We start from the raw sequence: 23,474 nt of genomic DNA on the forward strand, positions 1-23,474 counted from the left end.
TATTATTTATTTTCCATTGCCTGTTATTTCTGCAGTGCATTGTTTGAACATGTCTGTGAAGTTACTGGTGTGTCTACTGGTGCTGTACTGGTGTGGAGTTATCAAATAAGTTTATAATTCAGTACATTTATGTCTGTGTTTAAAAAAAACAAAACATTTTAATTCATTTCAGTTCATCTGTATCAGATTGATATCAGTAAAAACTAAACCTCAGTGGATCAGTGCATCCCTAATTTAAACCTGTTTTTTTATTATTTCAAATAAAAATAATTAATACCAACTATATCAGCAAATGAAGAAATTGCGAGGAAAATAAATTGGAAGAAAGGAGGTAAAAACAAACATTTTTCCCACCCTTATTTACCATTCATGAGCTGCTACATAATTTAAGGAAGGGTCTGATTTTGGAAAAGAAAAGAAAAGAATAAAACTACATCTTGGCACAGTTCATGCACATTTTTCACCCAGGTAGATTTGCTGTCGAATACAACTTCAGTTCTGATAAAAAATTTAAACATCCATCAGATTAAATCACCTTAGATCTGTTTTCCATTCTTCTGAAGAAACTCTCTTAAACTTAGACATATCAGATGTCTCAGCTGGATGTAAAAATCAATCGGTGTGGGTGAGAACTGCCTTTAGTTGCACAGCGTGTAATGAGTGATGCAACAGGGAGTAAGACGGGTGTTGAAGGAAATTTAGAGAGCAGTAATTATGCAGTCAAATGTTAATCGGTGCTGGCTACCCCTCCTCGGTTTTCATGTTGATGGAAATAAACGAATTAGGTTAAAAGCTATACTTACTACCAGTTTGCTGCCTGCTTACCTCCCACCTGAGTGTTAAAATGCACCAATTAATTTCACTCTTTGAAGTTTTTTTCCCCAAGATACTCCAGGATTTAAAAAAAAAAAAACTGCACTTTAGTCAGAACTTTGCCTGATGTGTAAGAACATACACTTCAAAAACACAAAATCCTACAAAGTAATTTTGGTATATATAATAGTGCAAATATCGTAGTAAGCTCGAAATAAGAAAATGACTTCAAGTAACTTTTTAGTTTGATATAGAGACGGGTTTAAAGTAAATAATTCCCTAACTTTGATAAAGAAAGTTCTAATTCCACTGGCAGATTATTTGACTTATAACAGGAAAAATGACATCATAATCTGCCAGTGGAACTAGAACTGGGTTGCTAGGTAACGAGCTGGGCGTGGCTGGGGTTGCTAAGTAAAGGCACCACTTTTTCATCAATACTAAGGTATTATTTACTTAAAACAAGCTTCTGTGTCTTGCTGAAAAGTTACTTGCAGGTTAGTTTTGTCGGTAACACTTTATTTAAAGGGGTGTGCATAAGACTGACATGACACTGTCATAAACATGACATAACACCTGTCAGGAACATAAAGAAGTCTTTATGCATTGCATTAAATTGTCATTATTTACAAAATCATGCAAAGTTGGCACTTTTAATGGACTTTTAATGCAACTTTACATTAAAAGTGTCATTATTTACCGAATAACACTTCTTGACAACTGTCATAAACATTCATAAAGATTTCTGAGGTATTTCTGTACTGAGGTATTTGCTCTAGAAACCATTTAAAATTACTTTGTAAAATTATGTGTTTTTGCAGTGTACTGGCAATTTTCTCTTCCTAACTTCATACCTTTTGTAGTTTATTTTGTACTAAACCTTCTTTGGATATCTAATAGTGTCGTGTGTCATATTTAAGTAAATAATTTCAGTAAATAATTTCTTAAAATTGATGAAAAAAATCTAGTTCCATTGGTAGATTATTCCACTGTTGCCTAGCAACCCCAAACAAGCCCAGCCCGTCACCTAGCAACCCAGTTCTGGTTCCAATGGCAGATTATTTCACGTATAACATGTCATTTTTCATGTTATAAGTTAATTTATCTGCCTACAATGTAACTAGAACTTTTTTAATCAATATAAAAGAATTATTGACTTAAGACACACCTGTTCATCTTGCTAAAAAGTTACTTAAAAGTTAGTGCCCTTGAAATAAGACAATACTAAGATATTTGCACTAGAAACTAGACCAAAAATACTTGGTAAGATTTGTGTTTTTGTAGGATATCCAAAACAAAAACCCTGCACAAGTTCAGAGTGAAAATCTCCACAGGAATCTCCAAGGCGCGAAAAACTGGACCTGAACAAAAGCGAAGTTCTGAGCCACCCAGACAAGCTTTCTCTTTGTCCACATTTGTCCCATTGTTTGTGACTTTAAAGCCAAACAAAGGCAGCCCTCGCCCATTGAGGCTCTTTTTTCACCTCCGACCGTCTTTGTTCACCGTGCCGCGGCTTCGATCGTGAACAATAAGCAGTGATGCAATGCCAGAGTTTGTTTGAAAGGCCACCAAGGTGTGGCGCAGAATGAAATCCGAGAACAAGAGTCTCGTTTCGTTTTTGACTCCAGCCAGTCGCGCACTCACTTCACCGCCTGTATTGCCTTTAATGAGAGAACATTTTCACAGACAAACATTATAATAATGCTGGCAGGAATAATTGTATTTCAAGCATGGTGCTAAGTGCAGACATCAGCGTGCTGGCAAACAGAAAAACTTTCCTCAGGGAACCAAAGGTTTTTCTGCAGAAGGGTTTATGGCCGCTTTTACAGTCGTGCATAAATTTCAGTTTCTAAAACTGCCTATGGAAATTATTACAAAAACCATTCTTCAAATTTCAAAACATGTCCACAGGTTGTTTTTAAAGGGCAGTCAATTGCAATACAGTTTAAAATCCTCCAACTAAGCCACACTTCCTCAAACAGGTGCATCTCTAAAAGTTAGAATATCACACAAAAGTTTAATTAAATCCCATAATTCTATGTATTATATGGCTGACAAATCTTAAGATTTATTTCTGAATTGTTTGCATAAAGTACAAAGTCTCCATCTGGTTGGTAAAGAGTCACCCTGTTATATTAAAGCAGAATGTAAATATCTGAGAAGTAAATAAAATTTTTTCTAAAAGCTAAAATGTTCATATTGACGTTTATTAGGAAATTATTAATGTATTTATTTTCTAAAAACAAAAAAAACAACCATTAGCACACAGGGAACTAACCCGCAAATAAGTAGAGGTCCACTGTAAGGTGCTAGCATTACAGATAGCTACATGCTAGTGCTACCAGTTAGCAACTAATATGGACCCGTTGCAACGCGACGATGGCTACCATTGGTTTTAACTTTAGTTAAGTTGTAAACATGACGCACTAAATCTTAAATGAATGATAGGTAAAAGAAAAAGGAACGCAGTGCTTTGCTACTAATTGTCAAGTAGGCTAGTTATGCTAGCTTGACTATGACAAATGTGACATGAAGAGGAGTGGTGTAATTCTGTATGTTTCATTTCAGTTGAAATTAAAAAAAGGCGACTTAAACACCAACTCTGACAGATCATCAGGTATGTAAATTAGCTAATCAACCACAGCTGTGTTAGCTTAGCTAATAGCAGCGGAAGCTAATCTACCACAGCGATCACTTATTGATAATCGCAAAATAAACATCAAGCCTAAACACATAAAACTGTAACTGACTGAATACTCTGTTCTTTGTGTGGGAAATGTTTGAGTATTTTTTTTAAATGTTGAATCCTGAAACAAAGTTGTTGTCAGTTGCTATGGCAACGAGTCTGTGCGTAGCATAGCAAACAGAGAGAGCGAAAACAGGGGTTTTCAGTTATTCTTTAATGGTTTTTCTGCATTACTTTTCCCTTTGCTGTGGCACACTGCATTAAATTAATAATCCCTACATCTCCAGGTTTCATTTAGTTGTTCTACTAGCGTAGCTTTGGACGGCATGTGAAAGAATCGTCTTTTCACCCTCCAACATCAAGAGCATGCACAAAATTTCCGGATGTAAACAATAACATACCAACATTAACACTACAGCTAATGCTAGCAGCTAACAACAGTGCAGTAGTAGGTTTTATCTAACATGCTAGCACCAAGCAACTGTTAGCATGTTGCAACACTATATTAAACTTGTTGGTTCTGAACTTTTCTCTTCTCTAGACCTTAAAGTACCACATTAAACCTCGTCTCTCATGCAGGATTGCCGTTTCTTCAGCCCAAGATGAGGTTCAGATGTTCAGTCTGAAAACTTTGTCAGCAGTTTTCTAATATTCGTTATGCGCCTATTGTCCAAATTACTTTATAAGTGCCACTCACCTTCAAAATGTGGATGGACTCGGGGTGTGTAGGATCCAAATTTCATCAGGACAGGAATGTCAACGCCTTGCCGCACCCATTCCACCACATGTTGGGTTGCAGATGACCCAGCCTGCCGCCCTGCTGGTGGAAAACTGCACTCCAGATCCACCGAGCCTCCAACCTTTCCACGGACCTCTGACTTCCCACCATCAGTGGTCACTAAAATGTTTATAAGCAGCGAAATGAGAGGCCAGTTTGGGACACTCAGGTATTCTATCTACAATATTTCCACTGGAATCAATAAAGAGATACTTACAAAAGTGGCAAATGAGTACAACTGCAGCGAAAGTTTGCCAGTGTGATCTTCCTGACCCCATATCTGTCAGTCAAACAACCTGCAGCATGTTCAGCCTGTTGGCAAAAGACACACAATTGTCACATTCCCATTACTTCCTTGGCTGCACATAAGATGACAGCCATCTGTGACAGCGTTCCAACCTAAGAAGACTCTAACCGAGCTGTCAGTTCTGTCATCGTTTTACAGGAAGGGGAGAGAAGAGAACTCTGGGTTTTTCTATAGTTTTCCAATAACTGGAACTCATCCCATATCATTACACAAATGGGAACAGCAGCTTCTGCAGCCAGAGAGCCTGGCCTGACTCTCCTTTTTATACACCCTAATGGTATAAATGCCAAATAAATCTCTGGAGTCACGTGTTTTCTTTAAAGGTCTTTGGCTGAAGGCTTTGCAGTCAAGGACAACCGTATCAATAAAGTCCAACAAACGGTTCAGCTTTGCTTCAATGTTTGAGATGAATTTTTAATTTAAAACATTCTTTCATTCCGTCTAGATTGGGACACACCAAAGCTTTGCACACATTTGTCACACACCCTGAATATTTGTGATGTTGTTAGAAAAATAAAAGCTGCAGCTGTTCCCACTATGAAAGGTCCAACCACCAGCTGTTTCAGCTCCTACTGCAAAGTTAGAAGCTGATGTTGGTTTTCAGGCTCCTGCACTGCAAAAACACTCAATTTTACCAAGTATTTTTGGTCTGGTGAAAATCTTAGTTGTGTCTATTTAACAGGCAAACTAAATGTTTTCAACAAAGTACTGGTGTTGAATCGGTATCAACAATACCAGCTTCAATTTTACTCAACATTGGATCAGAATGGAAATTTAGAAAAATAATGAGTCTGATTTTCGAATAAAACAAAAAGGACAGTGTTTGTCTTTTTTGTGCAAAAAAAAAAGGAAAAAAAAGAAAAACTGAACAAAAAGGACAGTTCTTGGGTGGGTTGATCATCATTAATTAGAATTTATTATAATAACGACAGAAATACCCAAGATAAGAAATTCATCATGATAAATGTTCACCCCGTTGGGTAAGAGGAACTGAACTAGAGTAAGACTTGAACCAGGCAGGTCAATTTAAAGTGTCAAATTCAGCGTTTTGTTTGTTTTTAGTTTAGGACAGCATCTTAAAATCAATCGCCATAAACATGCGTTAAAGTCAGATAAATGTGAACGATCAGCTTGTCACATTCTCAATGATTTCTCCACCTCCTGACTGTGAGCAGTCACAGTCCACGGCCCCGGCAGCGGCCGTGCAGATCCCATTTTCCGTCCCCACTCCCACTCTCACTCCAGTTTTTATGGCCGTCTTCATCTTTAGGGCCGGGGCAAAGTCTGAACCGGTGCAAAACAATTACGGCGGCTGTCAACAGTCTCCGTGCTCCGTTCAACCCACGCCCATGCCTCAGCAAACGGCGTACGAGACTTTCCCCAGAATTAATGTGAAAGTTAAAACTCAATCTGCAGCCGCTCTGTTCATCACCGTCAGCTGGAGCGTAAACACACCAATCCACAGTCCTTCACCTGCCTGACTTCTCGCCGCCTCACAGAAAAACTTTATGCTGAACAAACTGCATTTGATTTAAAGTGGACAAAGGCAGCCAAGGATAAGCCGCAACGTTACGCTTCTGCAAAGAAGGAGAAATAAAAACTGCAACTCCAAGCCTGGCAGTCCATCACTCGGTGTCTTTCTTCAGCTTGGAGAGTTCGACAATAAGTCAGTAATTAATTTCAAAGCAAAACTTTTACACGGTAAACTAGTTCCAACAGTTATTCATTTATTCCTGTTAATTTTCATAAATGCAGCTAACAGCTTCTGAAAACCCAAAATTCAATTTCTCTGAATTTTTTTATTTTAAATAGGAGTAATAAAAATGGATGATAGAGTGTTGCAATGGAAAGTTGAGTGGAAGGAAAAAGGTAGGGTCATGTTTGTGGACTGCAGGAAGCCGGAGTACCCAGAGAGTGTGCCATTGATTCTGCAAGCTAACAATGCTAACAACGGCTAGTAGTATTGAAAGTAACATGAGTTGGTTTTAATGTACCAAACATCAAGTTTTCTGGCTTTTTAAGTTATTTTATCAACATCTGCAACTATTTGGATGGAGTTTTTGTTGGAGTTCAAGGTAAAAAAAAAAAAAAAAAGCCCAAAATACTACACATAAAAATATATACATATATATTTTATTAATTCTTTGTTGGGTACTTGTTGCTTTTAACATACTTTATAAGTAAGGCTTTATTAAGATCTTCATTTGATCCTTTTGCAGATTTTTTTTGCCCCACCACAGCTTTTTCTTCCACTCAACTTTCCACAAATACGCCTGGACGCATCACTCTGAAAAGCTAGCTTCAACAAAGACTAAAAGATGTGTCATGAAGCTACAGTTTGCTTTTTTTAAACACACAGCTGCACATAAAAGTTGTAAGGACGCATCAGAAAAAGAAGAAGAAAACACAACTGACAGCTCCAGGTAAATAAATCGGTTTCTCGCAGCTTTATTGGTCAGAACTGTGCGTCTGTGGCAAAACAGAAAGCAATAAAAAATAAAGATACGAGGGACAGAGAGAGGCAAACACAGCGAGAGGAAAGATAAGAGGCACAAAAAATCTCATTAAGCTGCAGGACATTTTCCGTCATTAAATCAGAACTAAAAACTGTGAGAACTGCCAAACAAACGCACGGCCGCTTTGTTTGGACGCCATGGAGACTCGGAGCGTCTCCCTCAGACGCATTCTGCCTCCGTCTCGACACCGACAGCACAGCTGCGGAGCCGGCACGCGCTTTAAAGGTATAATGAATGAGCAGGTAGCTCCCAAAGCAAAGCAGCTTGTCTCTCGCTGATTTATCACCTGACTGAAATAGAAATGTCAGTGACAGGCATGCTGTTCGGATTCTGCTGCGGCCTTCTCCATCTGCGTAAGGAGACAGGCTGAATAATCAGGACTGAAGCTCAGATTCATCAGGGAAACAAATGTTTTCCCATCAGACTGAGTTCCTCCTGCAGGAAAAAGTTCTTCCTGCTCTTTTTACGCCATGCCAGATTATCGATTCTTACTCAGACGGCGGCTTTAAGGAAAACGAAGCACTGAACTTTTCCTCAGAGGATGTGGAGCATTTCTATCTGCCAGGAACAGGATTGGACATTAACCTCTAGACAGAAGCAGAAAACACTTGGAAAAGGGTAAAAAGACGCACAACTCGGGTGAAACCAAGAGAAATAACCAAGATCAAAAGTTTGAAATATGGAGTTAAATAACAGCAGAATCAACTTTGACCTTTCAGCTAAAGGATCTAAACTCTGCTTCACACTATAAAAACTTAATACAGTAACTAGTTATTAAACATAAACATTATATTTTGCAAAAATTATTAAAATCATTAAGCAAATACCAGGGTTTTTTTCCTGTGTTCTCCCACTGAATCTGCTAAATTATATTCTCTGCTAATTTCAAAACTTGAAATTAGACTGGAAGTGAATTAAATAAGCACCTGTCAGACAACACAAAGGAGGCTTAAAACAGCTATCCCTTCATTAAAATCATTAAGTAAATATCATCTCCGGATCTTAAAAAATGTTACAAACAAATGAGAAACAAAATCACTAAGACATATTGACCTGGAAAAAGTCACAAATCCATTCCAGAAAACCACAATCGGAGCTACTATCCACAGTAGTGACCTTCAAAAGAGGTCAGTCTACCAAAATTACTCCAAATACCAGACTAACATTTCACTAATTCAGATATTTATGATTAAACATTAAAGAGACTTCCAATGCAAAAAACTCCTGCGACTAAAAAGAACCTGAAGGCCAATCTGACGATTACTTAAAAACAAAAAAAAGGGAAATTTTGTTGATTGGCTATGCATGACATCATTCTCCCGACTCCACCTCTGATTGGTCGATCAGGCCCCTCTGATGCCTCCTCTCCTGATAGCATTGTCAAATTTTAATTACAAAATGCGTTTCTATAAATTAAACGGTAAACTGCTTTTAATTTTTCTTTCCAGATATTTATTGTCACTTTATCTTTTTATGAGGGTGTTTTTCCATTCATGTTGCACATAATTTTGAATCTATATTAAAAAATATTTTATTAATACCAAAGGAAAATTTAATGGTTAAAATTTAATTTTTAACTTAATTTCATGTAATGTCTACAAGTCTTAAATTTAAACATTTAAAAACAACTGGGCCAGATAAAACCATTATCAGGAAAGCAAAGGGACTGAGGGTGGAACTGGTGTTAATGTCTTTTTTTAGATTTGTTTCTTTAGCTTAATTAAATCAATGGTGGATAGATTGTACTTTCACTGATTAATTACATTAAACATAGCTTGCTCTGTTCAACATTAAAGCTGAAATGTAAGAAAAGAAAATCTGAGTTTGAGAATTTGATTCATTACTCCAGAGAATCAGCAGATGTAAAAACCTCTTTTTATTTTTCTAAGATGTGGAAATCAGCAGCAACGCAGAAGCTGAGTTAATAGAGTTGCTAATTTGTTAGGCAGGAGATTTCACTTCATAAATGTTAATGGTGCTGACACAATTCTGTTAAAAAAAAGGATTGAAAAGCACCAAGCGCAAAGTACGGCTGTGGCTTTTAAGGATTATCGTCTTTAACCCAAATACTCCACCAGATAAGCCAGAAAAGGCACTGAAGCTATGGCCGTTTGTCATTTTGGGAGCTGATTTCGTGATCACTAAATGCCCCAAATGCAAACCCGCCATTAGCAAATTCTCTCTTTTTAGCGAGAGAAAGAAAAGATGAAAGATTTGCTTCATTACTCGATTGGATTTTATTTCCTACTCTGCTTTTCTGATTATCTGGAATGATAAGAAAGGTGGAGAAAAATTATCTTCTAGTTTAATTTGTTTCGGACACACTCCATGAAAATTAAACAACAAATAGGAAGATTTCTGCAAATAATTTGGAGATAAATTCTACAAAAAAATACAAAGAAAAATGTGAACAGCTGAAGAAAGTCGCCTGATGACATTGAAACGTAGAGCTGCTTTTCATCAGCGTAGTTTTGATAACTAATCTTACTTTTTCTTCTTATAACCTGAAATGGCGAGAGCAAGTTGGAGGGATCCAAGGATTAAACCTTGGGGCACTCCAAGTTCTCTTTACAAATTAACTTGCATCTAACAAACCATTTATGCGAAGTTCAATTTAAAACAAATTTTCCACAAATAGTTTATTAGATAGATGCCAGATAATTTGTAAAGACAACGGTTTAATCCTAGGACTCCTAGGATTTGCTCTCGCTATATAAGCGAGAGCAAATCTCTCTATATTAGCAAGAGCAAATTGGAGGGGTCCTAAAACGTGTGCAAATAAAACTTTGCACAAGGTTTAAAATGTTCCTTTAAGGAAGTTTCCTTCCTTAAATTAAGGAAATCTTAATCAATGTAGTTGTTGAGGCGTGCAACAAAAAGTTTAAGGGAATGCAAGGCTAATTTTTACCAATTTCAAACCAAAGTGCAGCAAAGAATGTGCATTTTCAGATTGAAAAGCTGTTTTTAGGAGAGAACTTAATGACAAGGTAAAAAGAAAAGTGACTTTTCAGTATTTGACCTTGCCTGCCAGTCACGAATCTGAAGAACCAACAGCGCCCAAGATCAAAACGTTAACACATGCTTTTCATATGAAAGGCCAAACACTCAAAAATGTCAAAAATATAAATTTTTAAATTTGGCCTGAAATTCCTCCCTCATCTTTTATAGCTTCCTATTCCGGCTTGTATTTAAAGTTTCATGTCATTCTTTGCCAAACTCACCATCACTGGAACGTTTGAGGCTGTAAAATGTCATGTTGGAACATCTACTGTCAGCCATCTCTCTCAAGAAAGAAATAAAAAATAAAATGCTCTTCATTGGCATTCACCCTGCTCCAACCCGGTTCGTCTTTGTTACCGTGATAAGAGTTTTCCCCATGGAGCTTACTTTATTCAGCCTGGCCCCTGTTAATCTACATCTTATTTTTTTTCCCATCGTTGCACATGTGTCAGAAAGGCTGGTTTTTATAAATCCAAACACGCTCCTTCCATCACAATGGGTACTCTCCGTCTGGCTCGGTTTGATGTGCACTTAGGGGGAAAATAGGACAGGCGAAATAAAGAGGGTTCCACTTTAGTGGCCATACAAATGCTTGGAGTGCAAATATTTGGCATCTCTTCTGGGAATCAAGGTGAATGCCACAATGTCTTGTTGACCCCATAGATGGAGTGACTGTAAAGCCCTGGCTTACAAAGTAAAGAGCAGCAATATGGAGGTCAAACCAATGTCACAAAGTCAGTCTGTAACTTCACAGTGGCCACGAATTGCCTCTTTTTCTGTTGCAATAAGGGTGCAATCACACCAACCCCGTCTGGTCGGCTACTTTAATCAGAGTCTAGTTGTTTTGCCAAGAAAGTTTGGTTCGTTTGGGGAGGTGTGAACACATAATCGAACTCAAAACAGCAAACTTTGGTCCACTTAAAAACCTCGGTTTGTTGAAGTGAACTCTGGCGCTGTTTGAATGCGTATGTGAAGCAGGAAGTGGACTGCAGCACAGGGCATTCTGGGTAAATACAACCAAAACAAATGTGCGCTAGCAAACTACGCTAGCAGGAGAAATGGCTCGTGATCTTTTACCAAAGATGAAAGATAAGTCCTACAAAACCTGACGCTACTCCATTTTTTTCCATTTACAGTGTCTTCTTTATCAACCTTTAAAACCTTAAAACAACCTTAAAACAAAAATCAATCTGAAAGCTAGTCATAGTGTCCTTTTCCACAGTGAAACGAGTCGAGAACCAACATCAACTGAAAGGCCAATCAGACAAGAAGACGGCTTTACTTAAAGAAGCAGACAACAGATTTCAATTTGCAACCTTCGTCTGGGGCGAGCGACATGGACTTAAAGTTTTATTACAATATTTTGAGGTAAAATCGTGACTATTTATTACATCTTTTTAGATAACTGTGTGGCTGTGACTAAAATACTGCTCTCCCATTTGTAAGATGCTTCTTTATAACATTAGTTACATTAAAAAGTTATTTGCATCAGCAAGCTGCACACAGTAACTGCATCAGGTCATATTTTCAAATTTGTTGATATTTATCGATGCTTTATTTGAACAAACAGTGAAGAAAATAGTAAAATTAACAGTCCAGACAATATGGATAGTTTTGGGGGCATTTACACTGCAAAAATTACAAAATATCAAAGTATTTCTGACTAGTTTCTAGTTCAAATATCTTAGTACACTTGAAATAAGACAAAAATAACTTACAATCTTACACAAGCAAGAAACAGAAGCTTGTTTTGAGCAAAAAGTTCTAGTTCTATTAAGAATGTTCCACTGAGCCGTTGCCTAGCAACCCTAGACACGCCCAGATAGTTGCCTAGCAACCCAGTTCTAGTTCAATTGGCAGATTATTTCACTTATAACAAAATTTTCTCATAAGTGAAATAATCTGCCAAAGGAATAAGTACTTTTTCATCAATATTAAGGAATTATTTACTTAAAACAAGCTGAAGTTACTTGTAAGTTAGTTTTGTCTTATTTCAATTGTAATAAGACAAAATTAGAAAGTAGACAAAAATACTTGGTAAGATTTTGTGTTTTTGCAGTGTAAATATTAACTGAAATTCATCATGGCAATTATAATTCAAAATTCTCATCATAAGTAGCATATCACGATAAATGATAAATCATAAATGCCCCTCCCTATGTCTGATTAAGCTAAAATCAATTATTTTGGCCTTAATGATTGTTTTTATGACAAATTTGCTTTTTGCCATTTGTATTGCGCAGACAACAGTATCTCATCATTTGAATAAAATAATTGTCTGTTGATCTGCATTGCAAAACTCACCTCAGAACTGATTCAAGGCAAAGTTGTTGCATGAAATATTAAGAGATTATTACGATTAAGATTTTAATATTTCAGCCAAAGGGTGTTTGAGAAGAAACCCAAAAATTAATTGGTTTTAATTTAAAGTCAGAGCCGCCTTCTTTAGATCCTGAGAACTGAAATATGAAACTGCTCAAGGCCACAAGCTCATCTCTGCAAAGCTTTGCTAATGCCTAAAACTACATTTTTTCTGTATAAATAATATTTGAACAGCCATGTTTTATAGCCCAAGAAGCAAGGTGAGGCTTTTATAAAATCCTTAATTCCAGTTTCTCAAGGTTTTAAAAGAGCTCCTGTCAATATTTTGACACCAGCAGCTAATGGGCTGATGTGACCTTTGTTATATTGGTGATTTAATTCCACTTCAGTCTCCTTTCGTTGTCAAAATGAAGTGTTTATGGTACTGCTGCAGATCAAGAGGCACCATACGGGCTCTTCTCCTTCTCAGGTTAATTAATTTCCACTGAGTTCGTTTTTCTGATGACGTAAACTTGGTGAGAGGGAAAAATTATCCATTAAACCGGGAGCCCAGCTGGTGCGTCAAGAGGCTTGATAAAAACCGACAAGAGGGTTTCTGAAATCATTAAATGGGGCTCATCTGGGGACTTTATGGATATTTTTGCCAATTAACACTGGAAAATGAAGATAAATGAAGATAGACTAAACACTACAGACAAATACATATTAATGCAAACATTTTTTTTTTTATTTGGGAAGCAAAAATCTCCCAAAAGCACCTTTTGTTTATATGAATTTACTTTGAAAGTTTGCTACCTAAAAAACTTTTATATTGAACATTTTATAGTTCAATTTATCAGAAAGTCCAAATAACACATCATAAAGGTTTCAGCCCCTGATAAAACCAGAGTTAAACACTGTAAAATATATGTTTAGGTAATTAAATGATAGTAATTAAATGTAGTCTTTTCCAGGCACTTCACAGATTGTTTGTGTTAAATTACATATTTTTGTCCATCTGATATTATTTTAAAAATATTTAATTAAATGGGCTGATGGATGCTTATTACTTAATTTAAAAAATATATGCAAGTAGAGTTAATTAGCCTAGCTCTGATACTAAGCATTATTGTTATAAACTGCTGACTTTTCCTTTATATTTAATTATTTTGTCTTATTTCATCCCACGAATTAAAATTAATGCTCTATACCACTTAAACTTTTCAAATAAAAGTTTCACTGACAATGTCATTTGGTAAAGTGGAGTTAAAGTCATTTTGTTAGCAGACAACATTCAGACAGATGTCAAAATGAAATACTGTACCAATAAATGGGGTGGGCATTTATCTCGTCGCTTATAATTTATCGTGATAAATTTCACCCACCCATGCCATTAAACAATCGAAGAATATCAAGCTAGCATCTAGCTAACGTCCGCCCAACTTTCGGACGAATTTATTAGGACAAATAAATATGATTAAATACATTTTAGTGACATATCACACTTATTTATGGCGTTCTAAAGAAGCCAATTACAAATTAGTATACATTTTTAAGAGCAGTATTTATGTTCGTGAGGTATGATTGTTGTCATGCATTCACTATTTTTTTTAATTCAAAAAGACATGGTGTCGTTTATCTTTTATCACAACAGTACCACAAAATATCGCGATAAAAGGTCCACATCGCCCACCCGTACCATTAAACAATCGAAGAATATCAAGCTAACGTCTAGCTAACGTCCGAACGTTCGCCCAACGTTAAATGCTAGCTAGTTCGACTTTTCTTTGTAACCATTTGGGAAGAGTTGATATTATGCTCCATCTTATCAGTAATTAGGCACCTTATCTTGCCTTTATGAGTCCAAAGTGCTAACCCAGTTAGTAAAGAAGAAAAAACAGGAGGTTTGTGGATTTAAACCAAGAATATCAATATAAAACAGTCTCTTCTAACATTATAACCCATAGAAAGTTCATTAGTTTAGTTTAAATAGTCACACACAGCTCAATAGGGTTAAATTATCAACATTTAAACACTTTTGATCGTGTTTTTAACCTTACCTGTGGTTCGCTGGTGGATTCCCTTTAAAAATAAATCCTCTACATGTTCCCTCCAGTCCAACTGAAGCGACAGTTTGAAACCGAGTAGAATGGAGGTTTTGTTCCTTTAAGCGACAAAAACCACCAGGATCCCCAGGTGTAACACGAACCTTTTCTTGTGCGTCTTTAAGAGCCCACCGGGCAACAGGTGTTCGTTTCACGTACAGGTGACGCCTCTCCTCTTACCTCTCCGTCCCTCCCACCGCTGCTGCTGCTTCCTTGTTCAGCCCAACTCATCATCATCATCATCATCATCATCATCATCATCGTGACCAGAGAGCACATCCCAACTCTGGAAGCTCCTGAATTTTAAATCCAGGGTTTGTTTGTTCAAGCTGACACGTTTTCCATTTCCAATCCCCTGATGACGTCCGTCTCAGCTGCAGCCACCAGAGGGCGCCCTTTACCTGCGGGAGGCCAAACTGTTGGGCTTCCGTTAAAAATCATGAAGAAAAATGTCACAAATATCAGCAGTTTTTCTAAAACACGTTTCTTTTCATATTGAGAAACTATCCACACATTTTGGGAGAACTGTGCGGGAAAATTCAAACAATTTCCCCCCATTCTGTCACAAAATTAAACTTTCTTTCGCTTGTTTGTTAAATCAAAAAAAAAAAAAATGCAAACGATATTCCAAGATTTAGCAAACTCAAACAATTTTGGTTATCTTAGCTGGCATAAAAAGTGTAAAAAATGAGTCTGACTTCATGTCAGACAGTGAGAAAAACAATGTTTTGTCTATTTTTAGTGTGAAATTAACTATAAAGTGAATGAAAAATAATACTTCAACATATTTTTACTCAAGTTAAAGTAAAAAGTAGCTCCAGATAATTAAGACTGAAAAAGCTTTTGTTAAAAAGGTGACAAAAACATTAACGGATCAGAACATCTGATATAAAATTATGCAATCGGACACAACAAAGAAAGTTTTTCTACATTTTCTACCAATTTATTTAATTTAATTAAATACCAATTTAATTAACTTGGTATTTAATTAAAATACCAACATCCATTTGTATTTTAAAGATTAAAATAAAATGTTACATACATTTTGCATTATAAATAACTCCAAATTAAGTTCATAGAAAAAAAACCCTGACAAATTACACTTTTCAACATAATTTAACATCATGTTAGTAATATTAGGATAGAATATATATTTTATATAAGGGAATATAATATTAGCAATACTGATATTAAGTAAAGCAGTGTACTATGTGGCCATTGTATAGATATATATAAAAAAAGGAAATTTCTGCCAAAAACAGATATTCTGAGAATAATTTCAAACTTTTTTGGAAAAAAATCAAGAAAAATTTCAGAATTTGAAAAGCCAAAAAGGAAATAATTTTTTAAATTAACCTCAGAAATTTTCTAGGATAAAAAACAAAAAAAAACTCCAAAATTCCCAAGTTTTTTTTCTCAAATATTTCTGAAATTAATCTTAAAATTTTTTTCTAGCAAATTGTCCAATTTTCAAACTTGATTTTTCTAGAACATCTCAGATCTTTTTGGCAGAAATGTACTCCCGTTTCCTCCTCATCTATAATTGCCCTAACATGCTATTGCAGCTTTGATTAAAACCTTAAATAAACCACATTTGTTAACATTTTTGACAAGTTCAAAATAAGTAACATTTAATAAACACCCCAACATTTTATTTTCTGCTTCATTGCAGCAACGTCAAAACATTCTTTATTGTCGCTCCAGCATAACAAAAGGAAACACTGCTTTTAAACGTTCTAAACACAGAGCAAGAGTACAAACACTTTAAAAAATATACCTACACCATAAAAAATCTACTTTGGATTATAATGCAAACACTCCGTCCCAGAAGAACCAGTAAGGATGCGAGTATGGAGCTGCAGCCACTTTGGAGCGACGGTAAATAAGAAACACGTTATGATTTCTGTGTCGCGTTTTTGCAGGCCAGCTTCCTCTGCTGCTAATAAAGCAGCTGGAGTCTCTGAGGTCGGTCGTGCTTCGGCGTGGAGGCTAATAAAGCGAAGAAGAAACAAGAGCAAACAGAGCAAAGAAGAAACATCTCACAGTTATACATTTCTGCAACATTTCAGCAAAGCTCCATCATGTCGGCCTCCACCGCTCCGTTCGTTCTGCTACATTCGATTCAGAGAGGAAACATTCGCTCGGGTCAGTCGCCGAAGTCCGGGATGTCATCGTAGGAGTAACCGCGGTAACCCTTGGCGGCGTAGTAGGCGATTCTGAGGTGGTAAAAGCCGGGCAGGAAGACCAGGAGGCCTATGACGATGACGGGGATGGTGCGGTCAGGATTCTGGGAGCAAAACAAAAAAAATAAAACAAACATCAAACAGTGAGGTTGAAAATGAAAAAGCAAGGTAGGTAAACGTGAGTCAGAAGCACAGAAGGAGGTTTTGCTTTTATGTAAACCATGAGTCAGTCAGGGTGCAGCGCTGGACTCCACCACCAGATGGCAGCATCGTGCACCGAGTCGGTGCAGGTCGGCGTCCTTGCTGGTTTCCAGAGCTGCACTGCAGCATCACTGCAGCATCAAGGCTTTAAAACAATCTGCTTTTCTGTGTTGGTGCAGAACTAAAGCCGCACTGCAGAAATTTAACTCCACATCTTTAATGTTTCTGACTAAAAACAAAGAAATTGACCTCGTTTGGTAGATAAACTCTTTCCTGGCTGTTCAAAAACGGCAATTGAGATGAATAAAAATAAAAAGATAAAACCAAACTCATTCATCAATCAACTCTGACAACTTTTCACCAAACAGAACTGCTGCATAACTAACTGTAATCCTGTAGTCTGATGCAGGTAGATTAACTTCCTTTACTCGCTTTTTTAAAGAAATTAAAACTTGGAGCAAGTTAGTGAGTCAGCTAGTGAATTAGCGAATAACCAAGTTACTGAGTGAGTGAGTGAATATAAGTGAGTGAAGGCATTAGTGTGTTAGTAGTGAGTGAGTTAGCAAGCTACCAAGTTACTTAGTGAGTGTGAGCGAGTAAATATGAGTGAAGGTGTTGGTGAGTTAGTAACTTAGTGAGTCTGCGAGTGATGAGTTAGTGAACAACTGAATGAGTTACAGAGTGAGAGAGTAAATGGGAGTTAGAAGAGTTGGTAGCTGAGTGAGTCAGTAATTGAGTGAGTTACAGAGAGATAAATAAATGAGTGACTTACTGAGTATAAGTAAACGAGTTAGTGAGTTAGTGAACAACTGAATGAGTTAGTGACTGACTTACTATGTGAGTGAGTGAGTGAGTGAGTGAGTGAGTGAGTGAGTGAGTGAGTGAGTGAGTTTGTGAACAACTGAATGAGTTAGTGACTGACTTACTATGTGAGTGAGTGAGTGAGTGAGTGAGTGAGTGAGTGAGGCAGGCAAAAAGCTGAAGGAGCAACTTATGTCTAATTTAAATATTAGTCAAATCCTGAAATATAAATGTATTTCTGTCATTTTTGTTACAATCAGTGAAGCTTTTCTTTGTCCAGTCTGAGGTTTGGTTGTTTCAGCTGCAGCTTTGAAGTGTCTATTTTCAGCGTTTGTCCAAAACGGAGGCAGACGTCACTGGTGGCAGTCATTTTGACGGCTCTAATTATCAGACTGGAAGCAGCCATGTTTCCTGCAGGTGAGGCGGCTGCAGCATCCTCAGGTTTCACAGCTCACCAGGTCGAGTAATGGGACCGAGTCAGCAGGAAATGCTGCTCCACCTGGGCTTTTCCTGCTACGATACGGTAAAAATATCTGTAGCACCAAGTGGCATAAATTATAAAAACAGTTCATGTGCAGCTCAGGCTGCCTGACTTGCTACTTAATTTAGTCCATAAAGCTGTTTAAATAAAATACTCTTTACTTTCACTAGATGGTCACAATCCAATAAAAATCCATATAAAATGTAAAATATTTCAATAATTTCTTAATCTGATAATAGATATGTTAAGGATTGTCATCTTTTAATATGATTAAGAGCGCATTTTAATTATTTCACTCTTCTCTGCTGTATTAAGGGCCACAAGTGCAACAATTCAATAAATAATGTGTTAAATATTTACGTATTTAAACCTGAATTTACTATACTGTAAAATTAAATAAAAATGTTTTAAAATAAAATTTTGTTATTTAATATTCCTCCTTGCTACAAGCAACAACCTGCACAGATCACTGGACTGTAATGATAAAAAATACAATTATTTGGTTTTCTGTAAAATGTATATTCATAGTTCATTTCATGAACTATTTTTACATTTAACTATTTGATTATTGTATTTAATAATTTTTTTAAAACATCTAATATGTTTTATTTAATGAGTGCATGTAATTATAATTTTATTTAAATAATTTCTGAAGGTCTTTTGTGGTTCTTCTTTGTACTATAGTTGCTTTAACAAACATTTTTGACAATTTTTAGGCAAATATTGACATAAAAATCATGCAGGCATAAACATGCTACAAAAATAAACTGAACCAGAGCTAAAAATGCATAATTTCCTAACTTTAAATGTGAAAAACTTCAATTTCTTGAGCAGAATCTCTGAAGAAGAAACTTCAAACTCACCTCGACGTTGATGATCCCGGCCAGAAACAGGGCTCCCAAAATGATCAGCAGGGAGCCAATCAGGAACAAGATTACTGCCACGCCAATTGCCTTGTAAGGGATCTTTGGTGGACTCTTCTTGAACTAGTAACACAGAAAATTTTATTATGCAGTAAAACAAGAAAGATTTCCAATCAGCATAATTTGGAACCAATTCAATTCAACATTTTACACTTAAAGTTGATATCCAACATCAATATCTGTATCGGTTCTGATTCTGTGCTTTGTTATTTATTTTACATTGTATTTATAATTTATAATTACACTTTCTGAACCATTTAATACAAGTTTGTTGCAGTTTATTTTAGGAATGCACCGATACCAATATTTTGGCCAATACCAATATTTGATATTAATATTGCTTTTATTACACATACCCATTATTTATCGATATATTTATCGTTTTGACATCTTCGGGAAAAAACAGCAACAAGATGGAAATTAATCTCAGTTTTATTTCGTGAGCCGATACCCATATGCTAAAAAATGACTAATATCAGCCAATATCAATGTTAGTGCCGATATATCGGGTATCAACTTATTGATTTTGTCACATTCAGTTTTTTATTATTTATTTTCACTGGCCGTTATACTCCTAATTGCACTGACTGAATAAATTAAAGTTGCTTTTAGACATTTGACCAAATTAGTGAAGTTATCAAATAAATTTGTAATTCAATACATTTAAGTAAAGAAAAAAGAGTCGTTTTAAGTCAATTAAAGGCTGTTTTTCTGTGTCTGTTCGGTATCAGACGATATTAATCCTCAGATATCGGTATCAGAAGGGAAATAAGTGGATCAGTGCTAATTCTAACTGCATAATCAATCAATAAAAATATTAAAAACGTATCGATGAGGCGCTGACCTGCAGGTCGATGTAGCCATCGTCATCAGCTGCCAGTCGGGAATACTTGACCTTGTTGTTGGATAATCCAGCTGTCAACATGTTGCTTCCAGCTGCTGTTAGCGTAGCATAACAGCTGTTTGGGGAGAGAATCGCAGGCTGGTAGTCCGAATCATTTACAGCTTTCAATATGAGTTCTGATTAATCCAAACAAACAGAAAACTGGCAAGTGAACAAGGTCGATATAAAGTCTGGAAAAGTTTAGTAGTAGTTTAGTAACATCCAGGTGTGGATAAATCAGGAAGTACATCTGTATTTATAAGGTTTATCTCCCATTGCTTAATGGTTGCATTCCACCATCCACCTCATTAAAGTTTAACTTTTAAAACTTTAACTTTTTAAACCAGAAAAAATTTAGCGGAGAACTCCAGAAATTTGAGTGAAAAAAAGGTGCAAACTCTTAGTAAACAAAGCTTTAACATGAATGTAGCAATTGATTTACAAGGGAGGTTTTTACAGATTTTCCTTTTCAATGTTTTAAACTTTTTTATTATGAAATTCAGTTAATAATAATTCCTTATCTAAATGGTAATTTACTGCTTTCCATATTTATTTAGGTTCTCAGAAAAACAAGACAATGACAACTAAAACATTCATCTAAACTCTAAATATGAACAGATCGAAAGGTTTTTTTCAGATTAAAAATAACCTTATTGAAACACGTTTCTATAAAAACCTAATTTTCTATTGAAGTAAAAAGAAAAAGGAAGAGAATCTGGAACAAGCTCTGGGTTCCCAAAAACTTGAAAAGGTGAATAATGCGTTTGGATTTTAATAGTTTGTAAAGTGTTTACCCTAATAAACATATTTAAACCAAGTTGGAGACGCTAAGTTAACTCATTGCTAATTGTTTTGTAAATATGCACCTTGTTAGGGTGGTTTACACAACTAATTGTAGAAATTATTTCACAAAATTCAAGCTTTTCACTTCCAAAAATAACTGGATAGAAGAGAAAGTGTGGAAACATTAATAGTTTAATCTTTTTGGCAAATATAAAAACTTCTATAAGCTGTTTAAATAAAATTAAAGACTGTTTACTTTCACTAGACAAACTTCACACTTTTCAAGGCTGCAAAGGAAACTGCAGTTAAGAAGTGCCATAATAAAACTTTCTGAAGCTGTTGAGCTGAAATCCTTGGAAAACACTTTGCTAAAAAAGAAAAAAAAAAAAACCCAGACATGAGCAACATATTAAATGTTAAAAAAAACATCCTGGAAAAGGCCAGGATGTAAGCAGGAGAGAAAAAGTAACCCTCCTAGGTGTCTACAGAAATATCTAGGACTCCATTTATTCATCTGAATGGAGGAGCAGGGATCTAGTTTATACCTAATGGATTGAAAATATTCTCAACTTGTGTTTGCATGTTGTCAAAGTTACATCTTTGTGAGTTTTAATGCTAAAAACGGAGTTGTTCATTCTTTTCTAACTTACTAAGACCACTAATAAGGGGATTAGCTGCCTTGTGCCTTTTGTGATGTCATCGTTAAAGCCTGTTGTTGTGAAGTTAGTTTATTTCTTGCTCAAATAATTACAATAAAACTAGCAGGAAAACTGAATAAGGCAGGTTTGACAGGTAGGAGCTGAAGCTAAAGTAAATGTTATTGGTTATATTAATAAATCTGAGTAGCAGCTTTAAATTGCAACTCGTCTGAAAAGGACGTATTAGTATAAGATGAGATTTTTAATACAAGTTTAATCAGTCGTTAAACTGAGGATATTTTTAAAGGCGTCCGGGTCTCCTAATACTAAATTAGGAGCATTTTTAAAACGCTTAGCTAATTTATGAAGGGATATTCGCTCAATTAAAAGGCTCTTGGTTGAGTTTAGCGTTGTAGCTGCCTAATTAGCTCAAGCATTAGCCTCCAACAAGTTATGCTGGGAGAAAAAAACGAAGTACAAAAATAGACGAACACGGCTCCTCTAGTTCCGCCGCTGACTCTCTTACCTTTACATGAGGCAGAACAAACCCAATTAGCCTCACTCTGTTGACAAGTTCTGTCCCATCCACTGTGTTTCCATTGAGGGAAAAACTTCCTTGTTTTTCCTTCACGGCGCATGCGCACACGCAAATCCCGTCTGTTTCTTGCCTGGTCGCGGTTACGTCGAGCCGTGATTTAAAGAGGAAGAAATCAATTCAAGTAATCTGTAATTAATTTCTAGAAAGATAATTATCATCATTACAGTGTTGTAAATAAAACGCAATTTTTGGATTTATTTTTGAATAAATGTCTTTTAAGGTTAAATATTGCCACTACATAAACTATACACGTGGATGAACAGCTGAATATAAATACCGTAAAGTACGGTAAAGTGTACCGTAATGTACGGTCCTGTAAATTGTACCGCTATTACCGTTATTTTCGAGTTTTGTAAGTTTTCTGAGGTTCAAAAGTCTAAAATTGTAAACTTTTGCAACTCAGAAAATTCCACGTTTTTGAGTTAAATCTCAAAATTTCTGAGATTTTTCTAGCAAATGTTTTAACTTTTGAAACCCATAAATGTCTTTGTATTTTCTGAAAAATGTCTCAGATATTTTTTTACAGAAATTAATTCATTTTTAGTACACTTGTTGCCATAGATTTACCTCAAAATAGTGAGAAAAATATTTATATTAACTTATGGTGTTAGCAATATTAGCTTCTTTAACTAGCATTTCTGACTGGCTTTTGGACTTTGAATGGGGACATGTTGACTTAGTTGAGTTGGATGTTATTTTCTGAATATAAACATTACTAAAACAGGAACATTTAAGTGTCATTTAATGTCAGACGAAGGTAGTAAATTTAGTTATCTGCTGACGGATGAATATATGGAAAAATGATAGCACATTCAGCTTAACAGACACTTCTATTGCATCCTTGAAAACAACATGCTGACTTTTGTTCCATGAACAAGCCTCCCAATCCGACTGCAGGGAACAATCTAAAATTTACCGTCTGTCTCTGCACATGGCAGGAAACCAAGGACGTCCCATAACAACGAACAGCACTCAGACACAAACTCCTTACCGTCATAAATAAGGCGACACAGTTAAAGCAGCAACACTTTAATCATTGTGAGAACCACAAACAGAAAAAAAATAAATAATGTTAAAAGCTTTGACCATCACTACTGCAGGAATGAAGAAAGTTGCAGACTCCAAACTGCATGTCAGCAACATCCTTTGTTTCTATATTAAATCAGACTCAACATCTGCACAGCTGAGGATTTATGAGACATGACAGTCTATGTTTAGTAATCCTATTACTGAATTACAAGCTGATAGCTGTTATTTAATATCCCAGCTGTTACAATGAATAAAACAGATGCAATTAAATGAACTGAACCTCTTAAAGGGGCAGTATTATGTGTTTTCCAGACAGATAATGCCATTTTATAGCACAATTAAGTAACTAAGTTACCTTCAGTTGTTATAAAAATGCTATGTATAAAATTTTACTTAAAAGAAAATTTACCTTGTAAATTAACGCCTTGAAATTGGGTCTCTGTCTCTG

The 23,474-nt window shown here is 35.9% G+C and overlaps 2 protein-coding genes across 3 annotated transcripts in view; both read right to left on the reverse strand.

The window, feature by feature from the left end:
• igsf9a (immunoglobulin superfamily, member 9a) overlaps positions 1-14,885 on the reverse strand; it is a 56,714-nt gene extending 41,829 nt beyond the window's left edge. Inside the window, exons 1-3 of the mRNA XM_015009837.2 lie at positions 14,462-14,885; positions 4,495-4,589; positions 4,197-4,397 (exon numbers count right to left, since the gene is read on the reverse strand). Of these exons, the coding sequence (XP_014865323.2) occupies positions 4,197-4,397; positions 4,495-4,555 (262 nt within the window). The 5' untranslated portion in view covers positions 4,556-4,589; positions 14,462-14,885. The remainder of the gene's footprint in view (positions 1-4,196; positions 4,398-4,494; positions 4,590-14,461) is intronic.
• Positions 14,886-16,155: 1,270 nt separating this feature from the next.
• Positions 16,156-22,070, reverse strand: LOC106931625 (transmembrane protein 230-like). Of its 2 annotated transcripts, none has more exons than XM_088011064.1 (4): positions 21,926-22,070; positions 19,940-20,031; positions 19,036-19,158; positions 16,156-16,793 (listed from the first exon to the last, which is right to left on the reverse strand). In XM_088011064.1, the coding sequence occupies exons 1-4, from the start codon at positions 22,035-22,037 to the stop codon at positions 16,653-16,655; spliced, it is 468 nt and encodes a 155-aa protein (XP_087867190.1). In that variant the 5' UTR covers positions 22,038-22,070; the 3' UTR covers positions 16,156-16,652. The 2 variants fall into 2 exon arrangements, with proteins under 2 accessions (XP_087867190.1, XP_014865321.1); XM_015009835.2 differs by having other exon boundaries at positions 19,940-20,054; positions 21,926-22,047.
• Positions 22,071-23,474: the final 1,404 nt, after the last annotated feature.

This window comes from Poecilia mexicana, unplaced genomic scaffold (assembly GCF_051168715.1).
Source record: "Poecilia mexicana isolate PSO_F unplaced genomic scaffold, ASM5116871v1 scaffold_12, whole genome shotgun sequence".
NCBI lineage: Eukaryota > Metazoa > Chordata > Actinopteri > Cyprinodontiformes > Poeciliidae > Poecilia > Poecilia mexicana.

Coding starts and splice junctions, on each gene's coding strand:
- LOC106931625 (XM_088011064.1), bottom strand. CDS start 22,037: ATGCGCCGTGAAGGAAAAACAAGGAAGTTTTTCCCTCAATGGAAACAC. Junction 19,159..19,939: donor ATGGCTACATCGACCTGCAG/GTCAGCGCCTCA, acceptor CTGTGTTACTAG/TTCAAGAAGAGTCCACCAAA. Junction 16,794..19,035: donor CCGGGATCATCAACGTCGAG/GTGAGTTTGAAG, acceptor TTTTGCTCCCAG/AATCCTGACCGCACCATCCC.